General features: G+C 48.4%; 6 protein-coding genes across 6 annotated transcripts; 3 read left to right on the top strand and 3 right to left on the bottom strand.

Moving 5' to 3' along the window:
* Positions 1-801: 801 nt before the first annotated feature.
* Positions 802-1,730, top strand: FIESC28_04775 (uncharacterized protein; the record flags this gene model as incomplete). The annotated part of the gene is made up of 3 exons (XM_031158922.1): positions 802-1,088; positions 1,141-1,505; positions 1,558-1,730. 3 exons carry the CDS (start codon positions 802-804, stop codon positions 1,728-1,730), a joined length of 825 nt encoding a protein of 274 aa, XP_031016999.1.
* A 1,475-nt stretch (positions 1,731-3,205) lies between these two features.
* On the bottom strand, positions 3,206-4,374 carry FIESC28_04774 (uncharacterized protein; the record flags this gene model as incomplete). Its single annotated transcript, XM_031158921.1, has 3 exons — positions 3,206-3,371; positions 3,427-3,657; positions 3,833-4,374. 3 exons carry the CDS (start codon positions 4,372-4,374, stop codon positions 3,206-3,208), a joined length of 939 nt encoding a protein of 312 aa, XP_031016998.1.
* Positions 4,375-6,210: 1,836 nt separating this feature from the next.
* FIESC28_04773 (uncharacterized protein) lies at positions 6,211-8,519 on the top strand (the record flags this gene model as incomplete). Its single annotated transcript, XM_031158920.1, has 5 exons — positions 6,211-6,455; positions 6,509-6,566; positions 6,637-7,892; positions 7,942-8,153; positions 8,203-8,519. 5 exons carry the CDS (start codon positions 6,211-6,213, stop codon positions 8,517-8,519), a joined length of 2,088 nt encoding a protein of 695 aa, XP_031016997.1.
* A 1,004-nt stretch (positions 8,520-9,523) lies between these two features.
* Positions 9,524-11,842, top strand: FIESC28_04772 (uncharacterized protein; the record flags this gene model as incomplete). The annotated part of the gene is made up of 4 exons (XM_031158919.1): positions 9,524-9,574; positions 9,632-9,877; positions 9,928-11,061; positions 11,117-11,842. The coding sequence occupies 4 exons, from the start codon at positions 9,524-9,526 to the stop codon at positions 11,840-11,842; spliced, it is 2,157 nt and encodes a 718-aa protein (XP_031016996.1).
* Positions 11,843-12,302: 460 nt separating this feature from the next.
* On the bottom strand, positions 12,303-14,786 carry FIESC28_04771 (uncharacterized protein; the record flags this gene model as incomplete). Its single annotated transcript, XM_031158918.1, has 6 exons — positions 12,303-13,358; positions 13,408-13,900; positions 14,007-14,056; positions 14,107-14,239; positions 14,312-14,543; positions 14,606-14,786. 6 exons carry the CDS (start codon positions 14,784-14,786, stop codon positions 12,303-12,305), a joined length of 2,145 nt encoding a protein of 714 aa, XP_031016995.1.
* Positions 14,787-19,943: 5,157 nt separating this feature from the next.
* FIESC28_04770 (uncharacterized protein) lies at positions 19,944-21,599 on the bottom strand (the record flags this gene model as incomplete). Its single annotated transcript, XM_031158917.1, has 3 exons — positions 19,944-20,967; positions 21,045-21,418; positions 21,486-21,599. The coding sequence occupies 3 exons, from the start codon at positions 21,597-21,599 to the stop codon at positions 19,944-19,946; spliced, it is 1,512 nt and encodes a 503-aa protein (XP_031016994.1).
* Positions 21,600-22,652: the final 1,053 nt, after the last annotated feature.

Here is a 22,652-nt window from a genome sequence, read left to right as displayed (position 1 = left end):
TATGGATAGATGAGCGTGAACATGGGAGGGAAGCATGGGAGGGAAGCATGGGACTGGAACCATGGGATGGGATACGCACCATGGGATCCCGAGTGCAGCAGAGACAAAGACAAGACAACGGGCAAGGGCATGTTTCTATCAGTTAAAAATGGATTGATATATCCATTTATACGCAAGCCACCCCTGGCTCTGGACACTGCCAAGATTCGCGAACTCCAGTCTACCGCTGCCATCCATCCAGTTGAATCCCAATCCTCGACTCTCGAGTCTTCCCGTCTGCCCGTAGCGTCACCTCCGGACCCCGGTCTAAAATCTGCAGTATTGAATAACCCCTGGTAAACGATATTCTGCTACCCAAGAACCGCAGTCTTACAGACTTCTCTAGGACAGGCCTCGTACGTTGAACGGTAGGGATACCCTGCTACCTTCAAGACAGCCACTCCCGGTTCCGAGCTGCGGCTGGAGCAGTTGCTGATGCTCATGGTGAATGTGATTCAGCTATCGGATTCATTGAGCAGTCTGAACCTACCGTACCTGCATACAGTGAAGCTCTGAAGAGCAGGCCTCGAAGTCCGGGTCTCTTCCAGCCAGGCCGAGATAAGTATATATGAGAAGCCTCTTCCCGCCTTTCTAGAGTCTTTTTTTCTGTAGGTTCAACAGCCCAGCTATCCATTCACTCGTTTCCTGTTTCTCTAAACAATTACATTCGTTTCGAAGCTATTCTAGCCTCATTACTGTCGTTTATCGTCTCTTTACCAATCTTCCTATCTCATCCCCAAGACCCTATACTATATCTTCAAGATGCAGTTCTCTCTTCTCAAGCTTGCCACCTACGCTGGCCTCATCCAGGCTGCTGCCGCCGCCGTCCCTGTCGGTGTCGAGATCAAGAAGTGCACTGTCGACAGGAACATTGCCCTCACCTTCGACGATGGTCCTTTCGAGTACACCAACGAGCTCCTTGATCAGCTCAAGAAGTACGGCTACAAGGCTACCTTCTTCATGAACGGCCAGAACTGGGCCAACATCAACGACTACGCTGCCACTGTTAAGCGAGTCGTCGCCGAGGGTCACCAGCTTGGCTCCCACACGTATGTCTCCTCTTTTCTCGTTTGAGTTCTCAAGATACTAACAACCTCACAGTTACAGCCACCCTGACCTCGCTACCGTCAGCAACTCTGAGGCTCGCACTCAGATGACCCGTCTCGAGGCCGACTTCCTCAAGATCGTCGGAAAGTACCCTACCTACATGCGACCTCCCTACTTCAGCTACACCTCCAACACCCTCTCCGTCATGAAGACCCTTGGCTACCATGTCATCGGTGCTGATGTTGACTCCCTTGACTGGGAGTACAACACTCCTGCTGAGACCAACACCGCTCTCAATCTCTTTAAGAAGGGTATTACCGCCGGTGGTTCCATCTCTCTCTTCCACGACGTCCACCAGAACACTGTCCGCAACCTCATGCCCAAGGTCCTCGACGCTGTCTCCCGCAGCACCCGTATTCGTAAGTTGATATCCTCTACCTCTCTCATGAACCATATACTAACAATACTCAGCCGTCACTGTCGGCCAGTGCCTCGGCGACCCTTCTGCCAACTGGTACAAGACCACCAAGCGCACCAAGCGTGACCTTGAGGAGATTGACGCCGCTGAGGAGAAGGAGGTTACTGAGCGTGCTCTCGCCAACTACGTTGAGCACTCCCGCTTCCGCCGCCACACCAAGGCTTAAGCGTCCACGACACGACATGATATCTATTTAATGAGCCTAAGAATTATTGGATTTGTTTGTCTTTTCTGAAAGCATTTTGTATTACCAATACTTCCTTTGTGTGGCTTGCACATATATAATAGACATGCCCTATACTTACACTACCTAAACTTAATACATGACCTTATTCCTATTGTCACAATAAATTCTGTTTTCCAACGTCGTTATCTGTCAGCTCTTAGTGCTTATAAGTGTTACATCCTATAGGTCCATTGACTTACACGGACCCTGCTATATTCGATGCTACTATGGAGTGAATGACTCGTGACTCTTCATGCCAACCCCGTCGCCACGAGGATGGTCTCAGGGTTAACCGAGACAACTACAAAATGTCTTTTGTAAATGTCAAATATGACTTGAAGATGTCTCGGGCCTCGATATGTAGACTAATCTATAGCTTAGACTATACGAGCATTGGCGAGGCAAGTAAGACTGACCAAGTCTGCGCCAAGGTCAACGCCAAGCACTTCACTTGGCAGAACATACAGCCTGTCATGTTACTATTTCTGCTCTACCAGCTGTCATAATAAGAGAATGTTACTGATATACTTGATTGGGTATGGCCTTATCTCTTAACTCGGCCATCCCAACAAGCGCATGTCATGTTCTCGGCAATGTCATCAATTGCCCATCATGTCTTGGCAGAGACTACCTGAGTGGAATACGGTCAGTAGAACACACTTTCAGCACCTCTCTACTAAGTAAATGTCGGCCATATTTTCGACTTCCTGTAACAGATTGATACAAAAATGGCAGCCGTTCCCGCAGAACTGTCGGAGGAACTTGCTTGACCTTGACCCGTTGGTCAACTAAAGAGAAGCTTGACACTAACTTACCCTTCACAGCTCACTATTGTTTGATCAATTCTCGCCAGTTTCTTTAAGTCTTGACAGCGATTTGTAAGCCCAAATGGCATGTGGGATAATCAGTAAGTCGTAGAACTCTGGAAATACGACATTGCCGAGATCCCGGCTTGTCCGACTGAATCCAAGACACGCGAAGCTACATATACTCAAACATATTAAAACAACTAGGTTATACCCCATATATAGTTCTTAAGACGATCCAGCATATTGGACCCTGGAGTTCCACGAAGCTCACCGTCAAGGACCTTGATCCTGGTCGTTATCTCAGGTCGCATTCAAGCATGTTACCACCAGGTGGGCAGCGACGATAGCGAAACCTTATTCCCTTTTTGTTGGTCTTATAATGCACCCTTGCCCACTATTGTCACACGAGATAATTATCTCATGAATATTGGTATCTGATTTTGTGTGAGAAGAACATCTGGATAGGTGAGAATGACATTCGTGGGTGGCACAGCAGTTTCATGTCTGAAACAGTGAGATTTATTGGATAAGTTCTATATCTGCATATCGGCAATCCAAGATACCGAGCCGTCATAAGACATCGGACAATCCAGTTACGCACTGAGATTATTTTCCAATGGATTCATCAATGGTGCATCCCAATTCCATAGCTCTGTACAGCCTGCTTCCTGTAGTCGACTTGCCTACAAAGAGCTGGCGGAACTCTCTTCCAGTCCGGTCCAAGAGATTTTCTTCGAATATCCGCCACTTGCGAGGTCTTTCTTCATACTTCCTAGTTTATAGTTAACATCTACATATCGGACAGAGGCGATGTATATAGCAGTTACCTCTTTTGTGTTCTGAAGTTTGCAATTGCTTCGCCGTGGGATTGATTGCCCTCTACAGCCACTGCATGGATGTAGCCTTGTGCAGCTTGCTCGAGAGACTTGCCTACCAGAGCGCTCGTAACCCTAGTCGCAAAATGAAGCCACGGCATATGCTCTATCGAGTTATAGAGCTGAGTATCTCTGATGGACCAGTTGCAAACGGCATTGACGATGACTTCGTTAGGGCTGACACTACGGGAGAGGTCATACAGAACGATATGCAGAAGGCTTCTGGGGATTATGAACCGATCTTGCCACCATTCGACGGTGCTGTCTTTCGTTTTTTGTAGTCGGACGAGGCTGTCCATAGACTCCCATGTTGGTGGGTCGTATCGAATTTCGTCGTGGGGTAAAGCAATGCTCGTACTGGCGACGGTCAACCGTCCAGGGGACCCCCTTTGGAGAACGCTCCCGGAGCACGGGCACGAAAAGTCTTGCGAGGAGAGCCGTGGAGAGGTAGTTAACCTGGAACATTACCTCGTGCTCTGTGTAAGCCGCTTGATATACATCATCTTGCAAAGTGCCGGCGTTGAGGATGACTATATCAAGCCGCTTTAGGTCCTTGAGCGCACGTTCAGCAAAAGCAATAACAGAGTCATAAGACTCCATTTCCAGCTCCCAGACCTGGATTTCAGCCCGAGGATATTGAAGTCGAAGACCGGCAGCCACATCCTCGCCTTTCTTTTGTGTTCGTGAGCTCATGATGAGCTGGGACACGCCATGAGAGAGGAGGGATCTACATGTCTCTAGACCCACGCCGCTGGTTGTGCCAGTGACGAGAGCTGTGGCGCCATGGAGCTTGATGTCTGAGGGCGAGTAAGGGCGTCGAAAGGCTGGGCTGAAAAGGCGGAGCCACAGACCTGGTTTCTTTGGCTTGGGCTGGACTGGAACTTTGGACTGGCTGTTCATGATGAGTGTGGTTTGTTCATCGCGATAGAAAGGAAGAGAGGAAGATGGAGAGGTTTTGAGATAAGTTGAATGAAAAGAAAAGCTGTACTGGAAGTTTACATCGTACGTTGCCTTTGAAGTTTGTATGTGATAGAGTTTTGATAGATCTATAATAACTGATAGAGGAAGCCCTCTTTGAACCTACTCTTCAAAATTGGACACAGAGATAGTCTATATGGAGGGCAATCCTTCAAAGTTAGATGTGGTAAGATATTGACTGGCCTACGAGACACATGCCTATAGCACCAGGTGGTTGTCAGAAGGAACATCCTCCAAGATTCAGACTACAGAAGTAAAGTAGCCTAAATACTAGCCTACCTAAGCCGGCATAAGGTAATCAAATTATTATATCCCTTATGCTCTTAGGGGCCAATTCTTATGATACCCTGAGGAGCACCAAAGCTATCTTTCTTTGATTATCCACCACCACCTTAGTATGTGTACTCTTGGAGATTTAGATGTCGTTCATGAACTAGAAATGAATAGAAACAAGTGGAATTATAGCAAAATATCCTCATTTGATATGTATTATTATCGAACTATCGCGACGGAATTCTGAAGTGGCATAACTCAAAGTGAAGCCATCACGGTATCAGGACAACACTTCTTTACGCCCTTGTTGTTCTGAAACTCTATATGACCACTCTAATGGTACTGAATATCCCATCCCAAGTCGTAAAAAGCGCGATCGCATTTACTCCTATTTTTTGAAAGTCCATTTTCGGATCCGACTGCATGTGGTGTACTCCACCTGCCGTATGGAGGAAAATCAGTGACATGTAAAAAGCTGTTGATACGCCGGACAAAAGACGGGAATGAGAGTTACATCAAGATTTTCCTGGCGTCACGTCACTGGGTCTGGAACCGGGTCTGGGTCTTTGGTCACGGGGAGCTCGGCCTCTAAATCGTCGATTAATTTAGTGGGCGGAAGTCGGAGGATGAAAGCGGCCGGGCGATGGGCCGAGATTTTACTGCTTCACTTTGCATACAGTGTGTCGCGTGTAGGACCACGGGGAGTTTTGAGAGCATATGATTTGTGGAATTTTAGAAGTACTGAGATCATCAGTTATGTCAGACATGATCATAATATTGAACAACTCATAGAATCTCAAACAATCAGTAGTTTTGACCTCTCAGTACGTAATTACTAGACCCTGGTGCTGGATGTCGGGGCCATCGGGGAGGTCGGGGAGTTGTTGAGGCCCTTGATGGAGCCGGTCACTCGTAACGCCAATGAATGTAGCCGATGACCGACGGCCGAACTGTCACGAGCAGAGTATCCATAAAAGTCGAGGTGCCCGCTGTAATTCATGTACAGTACGTAGGTAGTGGAGGGTTTTGCAACACTAAACCAACTTCAAGACCCTGATCTGGGGTGCATCTTGGAGGCATATTACTTATAAGCAATAAGAGACATTATTTGAATTCTATTACCATCAGTGTCATCAATCGTCATTGATCACGTGCCCATCTGTGCTGTTGCTCCTCCATCAATTCCCCGATGGCCCGATACCCGTTCACCAGAAAATCTCCACTTGAACACTCTTAAACCACACAACAACTACCGACAACCGCACAAAATGGCCACCCCGGTGGCCGTCTTAGACCAACCCGCGGGACATGCCTCGTAAGGTCAAGCCCAAGTCAAGGGGGGGAAAAGCCGACCTGACTCAAAGATAGAGAGAGCCTCCAAAATTTGACCTGACCTGACCTGACCACTCCTACCTCTATCTGCTGAACGATCTGTTCAGTCTTTCTGTGAATACTTTGATCGTATATTTTCTGTATCTTAAGAGCATGACACGGACAAAGTCTTCTCCTCCCGCGTCCGGACCCTCGGCTTCTGCGACTGCGACGCGCCGACAGGCTTCCGCAAGACCTGGAAAGGCGAGATCCCTCGCCTGTCGACAATGTCGCGATCGTAAAATCCGCTGCGACGGCGCTCGCCCTGTTTGCGATTCGTGTTCCAGACGAGGTCTTTGTGCGGAACAATGCGTTTACCCCGAGATTGAGCATGAAGGGTCTATCGCTTCGTCGCGCAGGTGAGCAACTTTAAAGAACTCAACCATGTAGATAGAGATTGACTTCGTAATAGCTATATCCGCGCCCTCCAGAAACGGGTTCAGGAACTTGAAGAAAAGGAAAGGCAATTGGTAAGTCTTTTTATACCAAGTACCTTGCTCGTGTCTTTCATTCGTAGTACATTTACTCATAATGTCGCAGGAGCTTGTCGCTCATGGCCGCGATGCTTTCGCTGCTACTACGCCTGCACATGACGAATGGAGGAAACATTCTACATCTCCCAGCGTGGCATCAGAGCGTATGACACGACCACCGAGACCTTCTGATCATGCTCTTCCACCAATTCATGCCGATTCTGGCTATCCTCTACCCAGTTTTCCTATCAGAGCTGGCTCGCTGCCTATGGTTCATGAACCAGCAAGCTACTACTCCCGCCCGCACCATCCCATGGGTGCTAGCCCGCCTTTGACCGACGATCTTGAAGATGCCGCTCCTGTCAAGCCTTCGTCTTTCGGCTCTTACTCTTCCAACGTCAAGGCTGCTTTGATGCTCCAGAAGATTACCCTTCCTCCAACAGACCTGATGGACGAGCTTCTAGCCGAGTACTTCGCCATTGACTGGATCACGATGCCTATTGTCCACCGTCCATCTTTCTACCAACGCTACCATCGCCTTATCGCTGTAGCAAACTCCCGTTATCGTCGCGATATCCCTCTCGAAGAAGCAACCGAACTCGCCGCAACTTACTCCCTTTTACTCGGAATGCTGGCAATCGGTCAGCTAGCCAAATCTGCGACCGCCGAATCGAACGAGTCTCATCTAACCCACGCCTACGAATTCCACCAGCAAGCCAAGACGCTGCTTCTGGTCGACCTTTTATCCGTAGCTTCTCTTCCTGTAGTGCAGGCATTGGTTGTTCACACTCGGTTCTTACGACGGGCGGGTGCAGCTCAGGATAGTTGGATGATGACAGGAATGGCTTATCGACTTGCAGAGGGTCTTATGCTTCATGTTGATCTACCAGGAAAGGCGCAGGCGGAAATTGAGGAGCGAAGAAGGACATGGTGTGCTTGTGCTCTACTTGTTAGAATGCAAAACTCTTCCGAAAGCCAAAACCCAACATTTGGCACTTTGCCCCAGGAAATTGACGACGAATATCTTGAGGTTTATGCCAATAACATTAACAGGACACAGCCTTGCGATACCCCTTCAAAGTTATCCTTCTTCAACCAAACACTGCAACTAGCGGACAACGTTCTGCAGCCTATTCACGATGCCTACTTCAGCTCAACCTGCAACACCAAAGACGCTATCCCAGACATTCTATCTACTGCACTCAAGCTCGATTGTGAGTTAGAGGAATGGCATGCTGCTTTGCCTGAACATCTTCATGTGACGTTTCCTTGCACCCAGCCCGAAGCAGTCTTTCGCCGCCAAGCTACTCTACTGCGCATGAGGTATGTCCCCCCCTTTCCCGCATACACAACGGCTCTAACATGAAAGTAGATACCTTGAGGCCAAGGCATTGATCCCTCGGGCAGCTATCATGAAGCTCATCAGCAGTAATACAACTCAGCCAGCTTCCCTGATCGCAAAGTCCATGCTTGCAGGATTATTCGAGTCTTGTTACGCTGCAAGTGTCGAACTGGAGGATATCATGGCGCGCGAAAAGAGACTGGTCACTTTCGACGGACCCCCCGAGAGCCACTCTGCCATCGGTAAGTTTGCAATACTCTGGTCAGCGTGCCTTTACTAACTTCAATTCAGCTCTAGGCATAATTGGCATGACTCTCACCATCCTGGTTCAACACCCTCTCTTCAGAGAAACTATCACCAACCCCGTCCTCATAACCGACGAAGCAAGACGCTGTCTCGCCACAGCAAAGCAGTACACAAACACAAACAACCCACTATCTGAGCGCTTCGTGCATGCCCTCGAGTCAGCCTTGCAGCCTTCGTCCCTACGCGACGCGTTGGACCAGACCCCTGCGGAGATGGCCTTGCTTGAGGCCTGGTATATGAAGAGGCAGGACCTCGTTTCTGCGTGCGGTATGCCTGTTACGGAAATCGTTTCTTTGTGGTGATTTGGATACCCAGTGTAGTATTGATGGATACCCTATATAGTATGGAAAGGAAAAAGGGAGGATTCGGCGTTTGTTTTAGCGAGATACCCAAGCATGAAGTCAATTGAATGATTATGTTAATATGTTTTGACTCCTATCGAGTTGTTTTTTCCTGGTTACCTCCCGTGTTGGCTCTGTCGTTCTAGTTGCCTGTCATGTTGGTGATGTAAGTTGCCTTGTTGCAGGGGGGTCATGTTGGTCCAAGATGCAGCGGCCCGGTCGGACTGCGCCTTGCATGTGCCAGGTATAGTTACCATTGGTCTGATGATTCTCGATTCGTTGAATTAATCTCATTATCAGAGAAAGTTCTGGTCTATGCGCGGCCGCTTGCTGGGATCTTTGAAGTGGTAGGCCTCCGACCTAAAATTCTACCAGCAGGACGATAGCATCGACTCATCATCAAACTGCCAAATAATGAATCAGGGGTGCGCTAAGAAATTACCCAAACTCATAGGCTATAGGTATAATAACATACTCCCTAAGAAAATCTCTCTGCTACTTAGTAGCCATGCATCTGCCTAGCCGGGTAGCTGCATGGGGGCAGAAGTAGGAAAATGCGGTCTGTTACAGCCTTCCAACAAACTACATTACGATATATCAGATAATCCACTTGGAGATAGATAACTGCGACAATCTATTTCGCAAGGCAACAGGCTTGGTGGAAGGCCTCCAGCAGCAAGCAAGGAACCGCCAGCCCATGTTTGTTCATGAGCCACCTTGATTCACTCCATCAGGACTCGAGCGAATTGACTCGATCTTGTATAAGTACCAAGTTTTTCTCCTTCTCCGAACACTTCCTTTCTAACCTCTCAACGCTCCACAGCACACTAGATACATCCTACTGCGCACAGAAAAGAGAAACTTCGTAGCTGGCACTTTTATCCATGACAAAATCAGTGGCAGAAATGACAGCCAAGACAGATAAGTCGGGGGAGGGTCTCGCTAACCGAACCCTCCTCGACAAGATGGACAAGCTTCGAGAGCTTGGTATATCCGATATGGTTCCTCTTCCACAAGTAAGCACCTGCACTCCCTTGCGACTCACGCAGCAATGACTCTAATCGTTTCAACAGATGGTAGTCGTTGGAGACCAGAGTGCAGGAAAGTCGAGTGTCCTTGAATCTCTTACTGGCTTCCACTTCCCCCGAGACGTTACTCTATGCACCCGCCATGCCACAGAGATCATCTGTCGCCGCGAGGAAACCTCAAAAATCGTCATCTCTATCCATGCTGTCGATGCGGATGAGGAAGAGGCCAGGTCCTTTCGTCGTACCGTTGAGAACCTTGACGCAAAGGAGTTCGGTCAGATCTTCAAGGATGTAAGTCTACTTTACCTGGTTCATCATTCGTTACTGACTGAATACAAAAGGCGGCTAAAGTCATGGGCATCGAATCAGACTCTAACGGCAACACAAGCGGCTCAGCCTTCAGTCGTGACGTTCTCCGTGTTGAAATCAGCGGGCCGAACGAGGATCACTTAACAGTGATTGATGTCCCTGGCATGTTTGAGAACGAAACCCCCGGAATGACAACCAAGGCCGATATTGAGCTTGTGAAAAGTATGGTCAAGCGATACATCAACGAGTCACGAACCATCATCCTCGCTGTTGTCCCTTGCAACGGCGATATTGCCAACCAGAAAATCTTGACGTACGCCAAGGAGGCTGACCCCGAAGGCAAGAGAACACTCGGTGTCCTCACCAAGCCGGATCTAGCTGTCGAGGAGGCTACCAAGAGAGTTGTCGTTGACCTTGTACTGGGAAAGCGTCGTGATCTTCAACTCGGTTATTGCGTCGTCAAGAACCGGGGCGCAGACGATACCTCTTCTAGCCCAGAAGATCGCAACCTCCAGGAGAGAAGCTTCTTCACGCAAGCTTCCTGGACCAAACTTCCTGCTGATCGTGTGGGAATTCCCGCTCTCAAGACACGTCTAGGACAACTCCTCATGGATCGCACAAAGAGCGAGTTTCCCAAAGTCCGGGCCGAACTTGGCACCAAGCTCAAAGAGTGCGATAGTCTCCTTAAAGACATGGGTCAATCGCGCAGCACTGAAGCAGAGCAGCGTATCTACCTCGGTAACGTCGCGGCCCAGTTCGCACAAATCAAAAACTATGGTCTTGACGCTTACTACACGCGCCACAAGATCTTCGAGAATGAGGAGCTCAAACTGATCACTCGCATTCGAGAGATTAACGAGGGTTTCGGAAAGGTTCTCTACGAAAGGGGACATACGCGGGGCTTCTTTAAGTCTGGCGAAGAGGAAGAGGTTGCGACAGAACCAGGCTCGGAATCCGAAGCTTCTAGTGATTGTGATGAGAACCAAGACACCAAGAGAGGGGACCTGTACAATGAAACGACCTTCACTATTCCTTTACTTGGTGAAGATGACTTGGAAGATGATATTCTCTACGATGCCTACTGCTGTCCCGAGCCTCAGGAAGAGGATATTATGACATATATCGAGAAGGAGTACTTGACCTCGCGAGGTTACGAGATTGGAACTGTAAGTTTACTCCAATGTTTAAACTAATACAGACGATAAAGCTAACATTATCTAGTTCAGTGGTGAGATGGTTCCTATCACATTCAAGGAGCAATCGAAGAAGTGGCGTCCCATGGCTCAGGCGCACGTCTCTAATGCCATCCTCATCGTTCACCATTTCATCCGCACCGTTCTCGACTCTTGTTGCGCTCATTCTTCGATCCGCGATCAGCTCTGGGATTACCTCCTCGAAGATCTTCAAAAGCGCTACCGTCGTGCCGTCGACCATGTCGAGTTCCTGCTCGAAGTCGAGTTTGAGGGGAAGAGCATTACGTACAACCCGAACTTCAGTGACTCCCTCAGCAAGCTCAAGTTGGCCCATGTCAAAGGCCTTGGCCAAGAAGTTCAAAACATGCTGGAAAACCACCAAATCAACAACTACCACAAGAATTACAACGCAGGAAGCGCAGCTACGGCGGCGCGTGAGATGATCGAAAGGCGACTCAACAACGAAACTACTCTACAAACCACCCGCCGAGACATTCACAATGTTCTTTACACCTTCTATGAAAATGCACGCGGTCGCTTTGTAGATGTTGTATGTCAGCAAGTCATTGACCACTTCCTCCTTCACGCCTCGGATGGTCCTCTTGCTGTGCTTTCTGAAAAGATTGCTCTCCAGATGACTGCCGACCAGCTTGAGGCCATTGCAGGCGAAGACATGCTCAGCAGAGATCGCCGCGAGAAGCTGACTCGCGATATTGGCAACCTGAAGGAGGCCCTCAAGGTTCTTCGCGGTTAAGACTAGTACCAGAAAGGGGTTTGTTGTACTACAGTTGGAGTTGGTATACAGAGTTGCTTTTCGTAAAATGGGAAGTGTATTCGTATAGACAAGAACTGGATTGAGTTGTAGACAAGTGTAGAGAATAGAGTTGATCGCTATCACCCCATCTGCCTGTGATGCAACAATATTGATGTTATGTGATCACGGTAGCCAGCTCGCAGTTATATATACACATTTCTATCAAGGGTAGTCACCAGCTGTTTGGATAGGGCAAATATTGTCTGGAGATTCTTTATTCGTTATTCATTCGTACAAGTTGCAAGCATTTCTGCTTGCAAGTCTCCTACTGCCGACGTTAAATGCGGCATATTTCCTAAATCAAACATCTAAGGTATCATAGTCTAAATTTCATTAATCCACCAACGCCTGTAATATGCCAATCATGTACGACCAACACCGTTTTTGTCCTTTCAGAACATCATTTTAGAAGACTGCCGACATCCTGCAGCTGAACCGAGTTCAACAGTGGAGGTGGCCCTCCTCGATCTATTCGCCCCCATCCAGCTCCCCAGCTTGGTGGTGGAGGCGGAGGAGGGCTACTTGCTGTAGCAGGCGCGGGTGCCCCTGCTGGGAATATGTCGTCCTCTACCGTACCCGAGCTTCGAGTACTGAGGGCAATATCTGTACCACTGCTCGACTTGGCCTTGCGATGTCTTCTCCAGAGACGAGGCTTCCGCAGTCGAGATGTTTCCGCCATGAGCTCGGGTGATGTCATGATGCCAACGCGGTCGCTCTTTCGGAACTGGCCCATTCTAGACCTGGGATACGAAAATCCTGCAGGCTGACCACCATGGAACGGGTTCCATGCCCTGAGTTTGGGCGATCCAAGACTTATACTGCCATTACATCCTGAGTTATAGCTCGTTCGAGGCTCGCCAGAAAGCTCCTCCAAAGTCATGCCCTTGGTCTCAGGGATCAACAGCGAGGTGAAAGTGCCGAATAACATGAAAAGGGCAAAGAGTTGAAGCAAACGGTCGAGATTCGGTGTGCACTCGGTATCCTTGCAGTCCTCCGCGGCTCCTTGACGCACCATAGGGATGCTGATAACTTGAGCGACGATGGCACCGATCTTGCCCATAGCAGCGCTAATTCCATGTCCAGTGGAGCGATATCGGGTCGGGAAACATTCGCCAGGAACGATAAACGTAGTCGTGTTCGGGCCAGCGTTGAAGAGGAACTGGCCAATAATGTATAGTGCGAGCAAGCCTCCTTGGCTCAGGTTGTTGTACGCAAAACCAAGAATGCAGAAGAGAATGGTGAGCAAAAGGAAGCCAACTACTTGCAATGGCTTGCGGCCGAATGTGTCAACGGTGAGAATCGCCATCCAGTAGCCAGGGAGTGAGCCGGCACAAGTCAAGATGATCATTCCCACCGCTTGGTTGTGAAGTTTGTCGAAAAGGTTGTTGCCCGAACCATAGCCAACTGCATGGAGGACAAAGGTATTATTAAGTCCGAGACCGTAGAACGCGAGGTCCTTCAGAAAGGTTAGCTAGTGTGGGGGCAAGGTTTCCAAGAGAACTTACCAAGAAGAACCAAGAGAGCGTTGTGCCAAGAAGCATCTTGAAATTGGCCCATTGGCGGAAGAAGGCAAGAAGGTCAGACCAAGACGCACGAGGTACGTTAAGACCACGTCCAGATTGACGCTTGGATCTGACCTGATGAACAACATCAAAAGACCCCTTGGACTTGCTTGCTACGTATGCTTTGATATCGGCATCGGCTTTCTCAACGTCGTGTTCAACATCGAATGTGTATCGAGGGGTTTCGGGAATAGTAATGCGGTAGTAAAGAGCCGCACAGGCAGGGATCGCGCCTACTCCAACAATGATTCTCCATGCTCGGTCGGCAGCCAATCGACACTCGAAACCGCATTGACTTTCGTCAAGAGCACCAACAAAAGCGTCCTTGAAGGCAACAGTAGTGATTAGAGCAACGATAGCAGCCGCAACTTGTCCAAGGCCTTGCATAGAAAAGACAGCAGCAACCATAGCGCCGCGCCACCTTGTCGGTGCGAACCTAGTGGGATCTCAGTCAGCTCCATTCAATGCAAGTGTTTTGGGGGTTTGGTCAAACTAGACGCCAGCCACAAAACTTTCTTGACAACAAACAAGACTCAACTTACTCAGAGGTAATAACACTGGATAGCGGATAATCGCCACCGATTCCAATGCCCTGGATTGCAGTCAATAAATGCTATCTGAAAACGGTTTCTAAAAGCTTACCATAATGATGCGCCAAAAGATCAGGAGCCCAGTCGATCCCATAGCAGGGCTCGAGGAGATAAGGGCACAGCAAAGGGTAGCCATGATAATGATAGCCAGTTCCACACCGTACATACGTCGTCGACCAAAACCACTGATGAGTTGTCAGAACATTGTTGTCCAGCTAGAGGATAAACTCCACCAATAAGAATAGAGGGGTACTGACTCTGCCAGCCATCCAAAGACAATCATGCCTACTACAATTCCAGCACTGGTGGAGGCTTTAAAGGCTTGGTTGACTCGGTCAGGAAGGTAGCCATCGTTACCGCTGAAACCGTTTTGAGGGTTCGGATCTCCCCAGAAAACAACTCCAAGGAGTACTGTAATAAGATTGATGGCAAAGATATCGTAAGAGTCTAGGAAGAAACCAACACCTGCTACTAAAACAGCACGGATATCTGATAGAGGGTCAGTAAATACATATAAAGCGGTGCTGCATCGACTCAGTGTAGTCACATACGGTATGCGCCAAAAGGAACCTTGTCGATCTCAGACAAGGCAAGACGGCGGCGAAGATTTGGGTCAGGAATATGAGAGAAGTCGTTAAAGAAGTTGTGAAAAGCCCGGTTGCCGCCCCAAGTTCGATCCTGCTGAGAGCCGGTCGCAGGCTCGGGGAGTATGTCGTCGTCGTAGTCTGGCATTTTGAAGTTTATGGTGAAGGAATATCGGGAGCGATGATATCTGTAATCGACGACATGGGTTGTTTGGGATGAGAATGTGTCGAGATGAGTTTCGCGATACTGATCTCCACCTCTTCGGGCGCTGTTCCGTTGAGATCAGGAATGCATAGGAACCAAGATTCCGGTGTCGATGATTTTCAATAATTAATCCAACTCTTCCCAAGTATGTCCAATTCGAGATTTTTCACTTCTTTTCGCTCAAACCGTGGTTCGCTAAAACGATAGCTGAGTGCCCAATTGATTCAGTCCACGGGGATAGATGTTTGAGGTGGCTGGGGTCCAGTATCAACACCGATATCAAGTTTCCTTCTATTCCAAAGCCGCAGATTTAATTGGCGATAGTTTAACAAAGATAATAGAATGCCGATGTATTGTTCAAATGCGACATCGATACTATGGATCGGAGTTTCGGCGTCGCTGGCCGTCGGGGGGTGCGGATTCGTGAGGGTCGATAGATGCGATGAGTGGTGAAGGTTTACGACAAGTCTAGACCTAAGGCGAGGGGAGAATCGAGCGAAACCATAGATACAATGAAGAGAATATTATGTTTTCTAATAACAGAGATAATAACAATACGTAGGTATGGATGAGAAATGGAGAAGTTTGAGAGGATTCTTCACAGGCCCGGGCAGTTGGGATTAGATAGGTACGGCCGGATATAGCGTGCGAGCCGTGCTTTGCCAGGTTGGTTACTTTTACGTACGCTACGGATTAGGGGATGGACGAACATACTGTCTCTGTCTTGTCTGTAACGAGATGGGTGGTGATTTTGAGGCAGGTGCAATGGTGGAGACACACCTGCGCACGCCTTCCAGAATGGAACCTCCGGACAAGTCACTGACCAGTCAGCGCTCAGCACTCACCCAGTCACCCACCTCTGGAAGCCGAGGAAGAAGCAAGATGGAAAGTCCACTGCACACCCACTCGAACCTCCCCGGACCAGTTAGAGTCCAGTATTCGATGCAGACCACTGAGATGAATGGAACACCAGGTTGCCCATGCTCTAAGAGAATCCACCAGGTCCCGCCTTGTTCAAAGCAGGTCATTCTGCTAAACACCGACCACCTCCTTCATCTAGAATAGCATGAACATCGGCTCGGTGCTTTGCAATAGCGAAATAGGCCAGCAACGCCTAGCTTCCACCTCAACCAAGATCCTAAACACGATTCCCATTCAGCTCACGACCGACCGAACAGAAGAGACTTCTTGCTCCCTGGCAAAACAGATGCACCCTTGCAATCCCCTGTCATCCACTAACCTCCCTTCAACCAATTGGAAGCTATCGGAGGCCAGTGGCCAAACTCGCCCCGGTGGAGAGAAGTTGACCTAACGCCCGCGTCTTACACACTGAGAGGGCTGCCCCCCACTTCAAGTCCCAGGGTCGTTTCGCTATCTGTTCGCTCTGACTCTGGTTCTGGCTGGGCTGAGGACTGCTGAAGGATGCGAACAGAGTTTATTTTGAATAAGAGGCGTTGTGACCTTTGCATTCAGGAGAATGTAACTTCTCCTTGCACCTCAGGGATCTATCGCCGTTGGTTCGCTTGAATCACAAATTTGACGCCTTGTTACAGAAATTAGATCTGTCTGTCTGATGTGATGCAGACAGTCAGACAGACAAGACAAGACAGACCAAACCCCCTGGCCCCTGTTTTCCAGAACAAATTCTTGACGCCTCAGGCAATTATGAATTTACTTCTGTCACGGGAAGGCTTCCAGAAAACAATAGAGTCGTTCCATGGATCCATCACACCCACATCATCATGCCGCATCGAGCAATCCATTTCATCTTACCTGGTCACTTGGTCGCAGATCTCGCCGACCGGGAACTTTCAAGATTTTACCGGCGTTTCTTTCACCTTGATCGACATATATAATACCCGAAGCTTTTTATATCCATCCCACATTGCATCGATACGCTGCAGCATATCGATGACGATTGATTGAAAAAAAGATCGACAGCAACCTCTAGACCAGGCTGCATTACGATACACAACATTCTTTGTTGACTTTCCCCTCTTTCTCGTGATGGTAAATGCCGACACGTGCTTACATCCTCTGTTAGTCTATCTGACAACACGATGAAAAGAGTGAGAGAATAGCACCGAGACGGGCGTACTATTCGATTGTACGTAAAAAGTGCACGTTGTACAATCAGCCGGTCAGATACAGTGGATTGCTCGATTCCCCATCACCGAAGAGGTTCCCAGAGACGGTTGAGTGGGTGACAGAAGAATTGTCCTCCAAGGCTTAGGCTGTCAAAATAAAACAGCCCAAGTGCCAACATTCGGCTGGCATAAGATGATCGATTTATTTCGTCTCTTATCCTTTCGGCGTCTAATTCTTCTGACACCACAACGACGCTTTCCGGCAAACAGCAAGCTCTATCCCAGTTTGCCCCAGCGTGATTGGGTCGTGCGCGGCTGTTCGCATTGAGAAACATTCAAGAAAACCTTCAAGCGTGACTCTTAGTGATCCATTATTCACACAAAGTGAAACGGCGCGGTCTCCTCTTTCGTGATTCATTGTGGCCAAGAGAAAACAAGATCAATCAATGTCAGACCCAAACCCCGACCCATCTGGCACGTTGTCCAACTGTCTCCACCGGCTTACCTTCGAAAATGCTTCTAGCCGTATTCTGAAGTTTGCCACAGCATGGGTCTAAGAGGACAAAGGCTTGGGGAAACAGAAATTTTGACGTCCGTGTTCAGGATGCAGGAAAGATGAGAGCAGAGAGTTACCCATTCTGTTGGCCTCATGTCTCCTACTATTTTGTCTCGGTTGCTAACAGCAATCTAGATTTTCAACACCGCGTGAGAAACTACAATAACTCGCCTGATATTAACTAAAAAGTTACGTATTACGGGTCTGTGTTTCGTTCTCGCTGATCCGTGCTTTTGTACCTGAGAGTACGCGATACGTTTTGCTAATCTTGTTAATCTGCGACGCCAACCGCTCGAAACCGTTACCTAAAACATAGCTCTAGTCATTTTACTAGACATCCTTTATCTTTTCAGCTCCATTTCATGACTTGTCATGGCCTTTTGTCCCTCACTATCCCATCCCGCTGTCATTCTCGGTGAGGAAGTGCATTCCGGCAGCACTGACCGAGCCAAGCCGGGCCAAGAGCGGTCGCCCGACGGGTATGGGTTTCCTCTTGTCTCATCACATTTGCATATCCTCGCCTTTCCTCACTTGTTTCTCAATCTCTCAGCTCATCATTCTCGTTTCGCAAATTTTGAGCAGGGGCTGCAGCTGTCGTAATACAACTGACCAATCGGTTATCCACGTGTGTTGCTCTTTTCACTTGATCCTCCACCGGCTTTGCGAGTCTCTTGCCTTGTACAAGACTGTACCTTGAAAGATTTGCTAATCCCATGCCTCTCGAAACTGTTGCTGGGGATTCTGTAAGCTGGGGAATTCGTAAGCCCGGTGGGCCAGTGGGTTATCAGTCAGTTCTTCCGTACACGTCAAAGAACATCCTGGAGGCTAGTATAGCCGAGCCTCTCTGTTTTTTTCCTGTTAGTTACCAACAGAGGCCAAGAGGTCAACTTGTTCCTGGCTGGATGATTGGTGAGATTACGGTATTTCCTTGTAGATGAGGGATGAGTTGACAAGCTCGGCTTTCGAGGCACTCATCTACATGCATGCACACTCCAATATGGATAACTTGGAAGAGCCGCTCGTAAAGACAGAGTTCTAATCTATTTCTGGCTCTTTGCTGGAAATGGAGCATACTATACAATTCTGCATTTCTTTGTGGTTCTTTGATATGGCGTTGCTTCAAAGTGTCGCATCACTACACTCGAAGTCTCAGTCTCCATAGAGGTTGACTCATGACAACACTCCATACCGGCCTATAATGTAGAGGAGGTGGTGTGTATTAGTGACACCTAATCCTGTAATTCCTCAAGGTCCTACACCCTAGAGCATTGAAATGGAAGCCAAAGTCTCTTGCATTGACATCTCAACGGCCGCAATCTGATGATCAATCTGCAGCAGTCGGTTACACAACACAAACTGTGCGGAAACACGCATTAAGGCGCAAATAAGCGAATTCCGTCTGTAATTGGGTTCTTTGCACATGTCTCTCCTGTTTTCATCCATCTGCATTCCATGCGTGTCACTTTTGCAACAGCCTCATGTTTTAGCCCGCAGCCACCATCACCGTCTCAATCTACAATGCGCCATATTCCTCAGTGGCTTTATTCATGAATGTGACAAACCTGAATATCGATTTGTAAGAAATAGCATTGTAGATGGATGGCGGCTTTTGTTGTCAATGAAGAGTGGTGTCGTGTGGCTTCAGGATGGCAACATGGTTTGGCGGGAATAAAGACTTGAGCAAATAAGCGTTTTGTGTAGCTGGTCAGTTGCGCGACAATGCACAAGGAGTGGTATGTATTGTTTGTGCTCAGATGCGTCCCGATGGTTCTCAAAAGAGATATGATTCTCTTACTCCGCGGCTAGAGTACTGCACGGCACTCGGATGGCCACCGGGAGAAGGAGGCGGGACTTGAACCCATGAGCCGATATCATTCAATCAGTTCATCATCGAGATCAATGAACAGATGCTCATATGCATATTATATGCATGGTGGTGAATCCGTACGTAAAATGACTCCAGAAGCTCAAGCACATATGATCTATCACTCTCTATAGTAAGACCTGTAGCCGGGCGATCATTAAACCCAACAAGGAAACGGAGCAGGTAGTAGCATCTCTACTTCCCGTCACTTGAAAAAGGTCTATTGAAGTCTAGTGATAGGTTGTTGTTAAAAGAGCGATGATTGTATACACCAATATCGATTGGTGCCTCGACTTGTGGATGAGCGCTGCATGACTGACTCGTTGCTCCCTTTTCACATGCACTTTCAAGTTATACCACCATCCAAATATGTCTATCTTGATTATGATACTGTTTGGTTGATCCAATTGTGACGTTAGTTACGCCTAGAAAACGCGGGGAATCATGGTATTTAACGTCACATTGACAGATGTTCGTATAATCAACAGCCACAATAATACAGTTCTCGTTCTTCATGTTCGTCATTATATTCTCGATATTGTCTAATTCCTTTCTAGCTCGTTGTAGCGTCTTGGCCTCGTTCTAAATATTGTTTACCAGGCAGTGATGTCCTCAACCTCAGCTTCACCAAATGTGCTTGACTTGGTAAGCTGACCAACACTAGCTTCTTCAGGCGCAGCACCGTCCTTGGACATGATGTCTGGCAAGACCTCCTTGAAGAAGTTCAGGACATAGTTGTTGACTTGCTCGAACTGCAACAAGAACGCATCGTGACCCTCGGGGCTTTCAATGCGCTCTAGTCGGGCGTTGGGAACATGTCGCGCAATCTCCTCCTGCTCTGCGAAAGTGAAGAGACCGTCGCTTTCAATACCCAAAACAAGTGTAGGTTGTTCGATCATAGCCAATGCATCTCCGATAGTCTCTGCTCGGTTACGCGACACGTCATGTGTGTCTAGCTTACGAGTCATGGCAATGTAGCAGTTGCTATCGAATCGTCCAACGAACTTGCGGCCTTGGTACCGCAGATACGATTGGGCAGAGAAATAGTGCGATTGCGGCATCTCTCCCCCGGTGAGACTACCGTTCGTAGGGCCATGGAATTGAGGATCAGCAATATCAGCCGCTGCAGGTGTCTGAGGAGCTGAAGGGGTGCCAGTTGAGCTGCCCTGGGATATGGAAGTGCGCTTAACATGATGACCGTCGTTGTGAATGTGGAAGTGTGCCTCTGAAGGAGTTGAGGGGCGCGGTCGGCCGCCAATTGTTTGAACCTTGGACGGGTCGGGGATGTTGCGTCCGAATCGCGATTCGAAAGAGTTGCGACTTCGATATGTCAGAAGAGCAGACATACGGGCCGCGCCCAAACCAGTAGAAGGCGGATCGTCGAAAGAATAGTATCCATCATCGTACTTGGGGTCGGCATAGATGCTCTGTCGCTGGGCTTCACCCCAGCTGATGCCCCAAGCACTGTGTCTGCTGGAGGTAGCAATGGGGACGATACATCGGATGTAGTCCTTTCCAAAGTACGCCCACTCAAGCACAAACATACCACCAAGAGATCCTCCAACTACAGCAGCTAGCTGCTTCACACCCAAGTCATCAAGGATGAGTCTGTGGAGGCTATCAATAGTTAGTATAAGTGATTCTTTGCCCCCTTCTCCAAGCTTCAGTAACCATTCTAGGAACACAAAACTTACTTGACATCGTCACGAATAGTTGTGAGAGGGAACTCAGGACCATATCGGCCCTTGTCGGGGTCATTGTCCTTAGCTGTCACAGGGCTCGCAGTACCGTAGGGACTGCCTAGACTGTTCATGCAAACGATGAAGAACCTCGATGTGTCGAAAGCTCGACCAGGACCTCCAAGGAGAGGACCCCACCAGTCACTCACATCGGCGCTTCCAGTGAGCGCATGACAAATAACCATGGCATTGTTACCCTCTTCGTTGAGCTTGCCACGGGTGGTGTAAGCGACTGGGAGGTTGTAAAGAGTAACTCCAGACTCGAGAGTAAATTCTGGAACAATCGCTAGCTGCTGCTCAGGAATGAGCGCAGCGAACGGGTTCTCAGGCTGTGATTGCGTTCTTTCTTACAGGTATTCAGCCACCAGTCTTCTCAAGTGATACAAGGGGATGAACCATGGCAATGAATGAGAGACAGGGAATACGGTGAAAGGGATAGTGTGAAAGCATGGGTAAATACTGACCATATTGCTTGCGAGATTCGCCGCTGATAGCATCGTTTCCGTTCATAGTGGCAGCTGGCATGACTATGTATGAATATAGTTTGTCTTCTCACGACGTAGCCTGTGAGAGGTTATACAGAGAGATCGGACCGGGGTCGCAACCAGATAAGCTGGAGTTTGATATTTGAGCCGATTTACCCCAAATTTTGATCGAATTGGCGGAAATTTAGGTCCAATGGATAGTAGAATCCTACTCAAATGTATTTATTGCCTTGATTCGACTAGAAAAGTCTTTGGATAAAAGATCAGAGGGAAAAGACTGCTCCTAGGTATGGCGTAATTCTGGCTGGTCTCCATGGCTGCAGTGACTCAGCCAATTGCGATGCTGTCCTGAATGCAACAAGTGGCCGGCAACGGAGCCAATGACGATCACGTGCATGAGTTGAGTGAGAGCGGGAATAAGCCGTGAATAGGATACGACTATGCACAAGAAGTGTCATCAGAGAAGGAAGAAAAGGGACACAAATAACTCAAAGAAATCAGCCACTCTCTTGGAAACCCAATCGGTCAATGGTAGCCACACTAATCAGTTCTCGTATCTTGAAAGTCAGTATTGCTGTTCGTCTCACAATATTATTGGAGTTTCCAAGGTCAATGAGGCCTGATACAATCGGTACGTACCTTCTTCCACTGCATGTGGCCTGTGCGGCGACGTGCCTGCCACCTACCACGCGTTGGCAGCCTCGTTTCCCCAGTACCTAAGGGAAGGCTGCCAGCGACTGGCTACCAAGAAGTCGTGACATCTAATTCCAGCTTTGTTTGAGCTTCCTTTATTCTTTCCTCTCCAACCCCATCGCAACTGGGCTCAACCACCCGCAACACGAATCGCTGAAGTCGCTTTCTATCCCTGAAGCCACATATTACACAATTTGGACCTTTTTGGCTTCTTCCCTTTCAAATCTTTCCCTTGTCAGCTTTGTCGCGACCATCAACCTTCCCCACCCGAACTCCTTGCAGTCAAAAGTCAGTCTTTCTTATCCGCGCCGTCCGCAAATGCAACAACAAAAGTTATAGCTTCTTTTATTCCGAACCAGCAAACTCATTTTTTTTTTTTTTTTCC

This window comes from Fusarium coffeatum, assembly GCF_003316985.1.
Source record: "Fusarium coffeatum strain FIESC_28 chromosome Unknown BRIP53273_contig_105, whole genome shotgun sequence".
Classification (NCBI taxonomy): domain Eukaryota; kingdom Fungi; phylum Ascomycota; class Sordariomycetes; order Hypocreales; family Nectriaceae; genus Fusarium; species Fusarium coffeatum.
The sequence above is the reverse complement of the archived record's forward strand: the minus strand, read 5'-3'. Positions and strand labels throughout refer to the sequence as shown.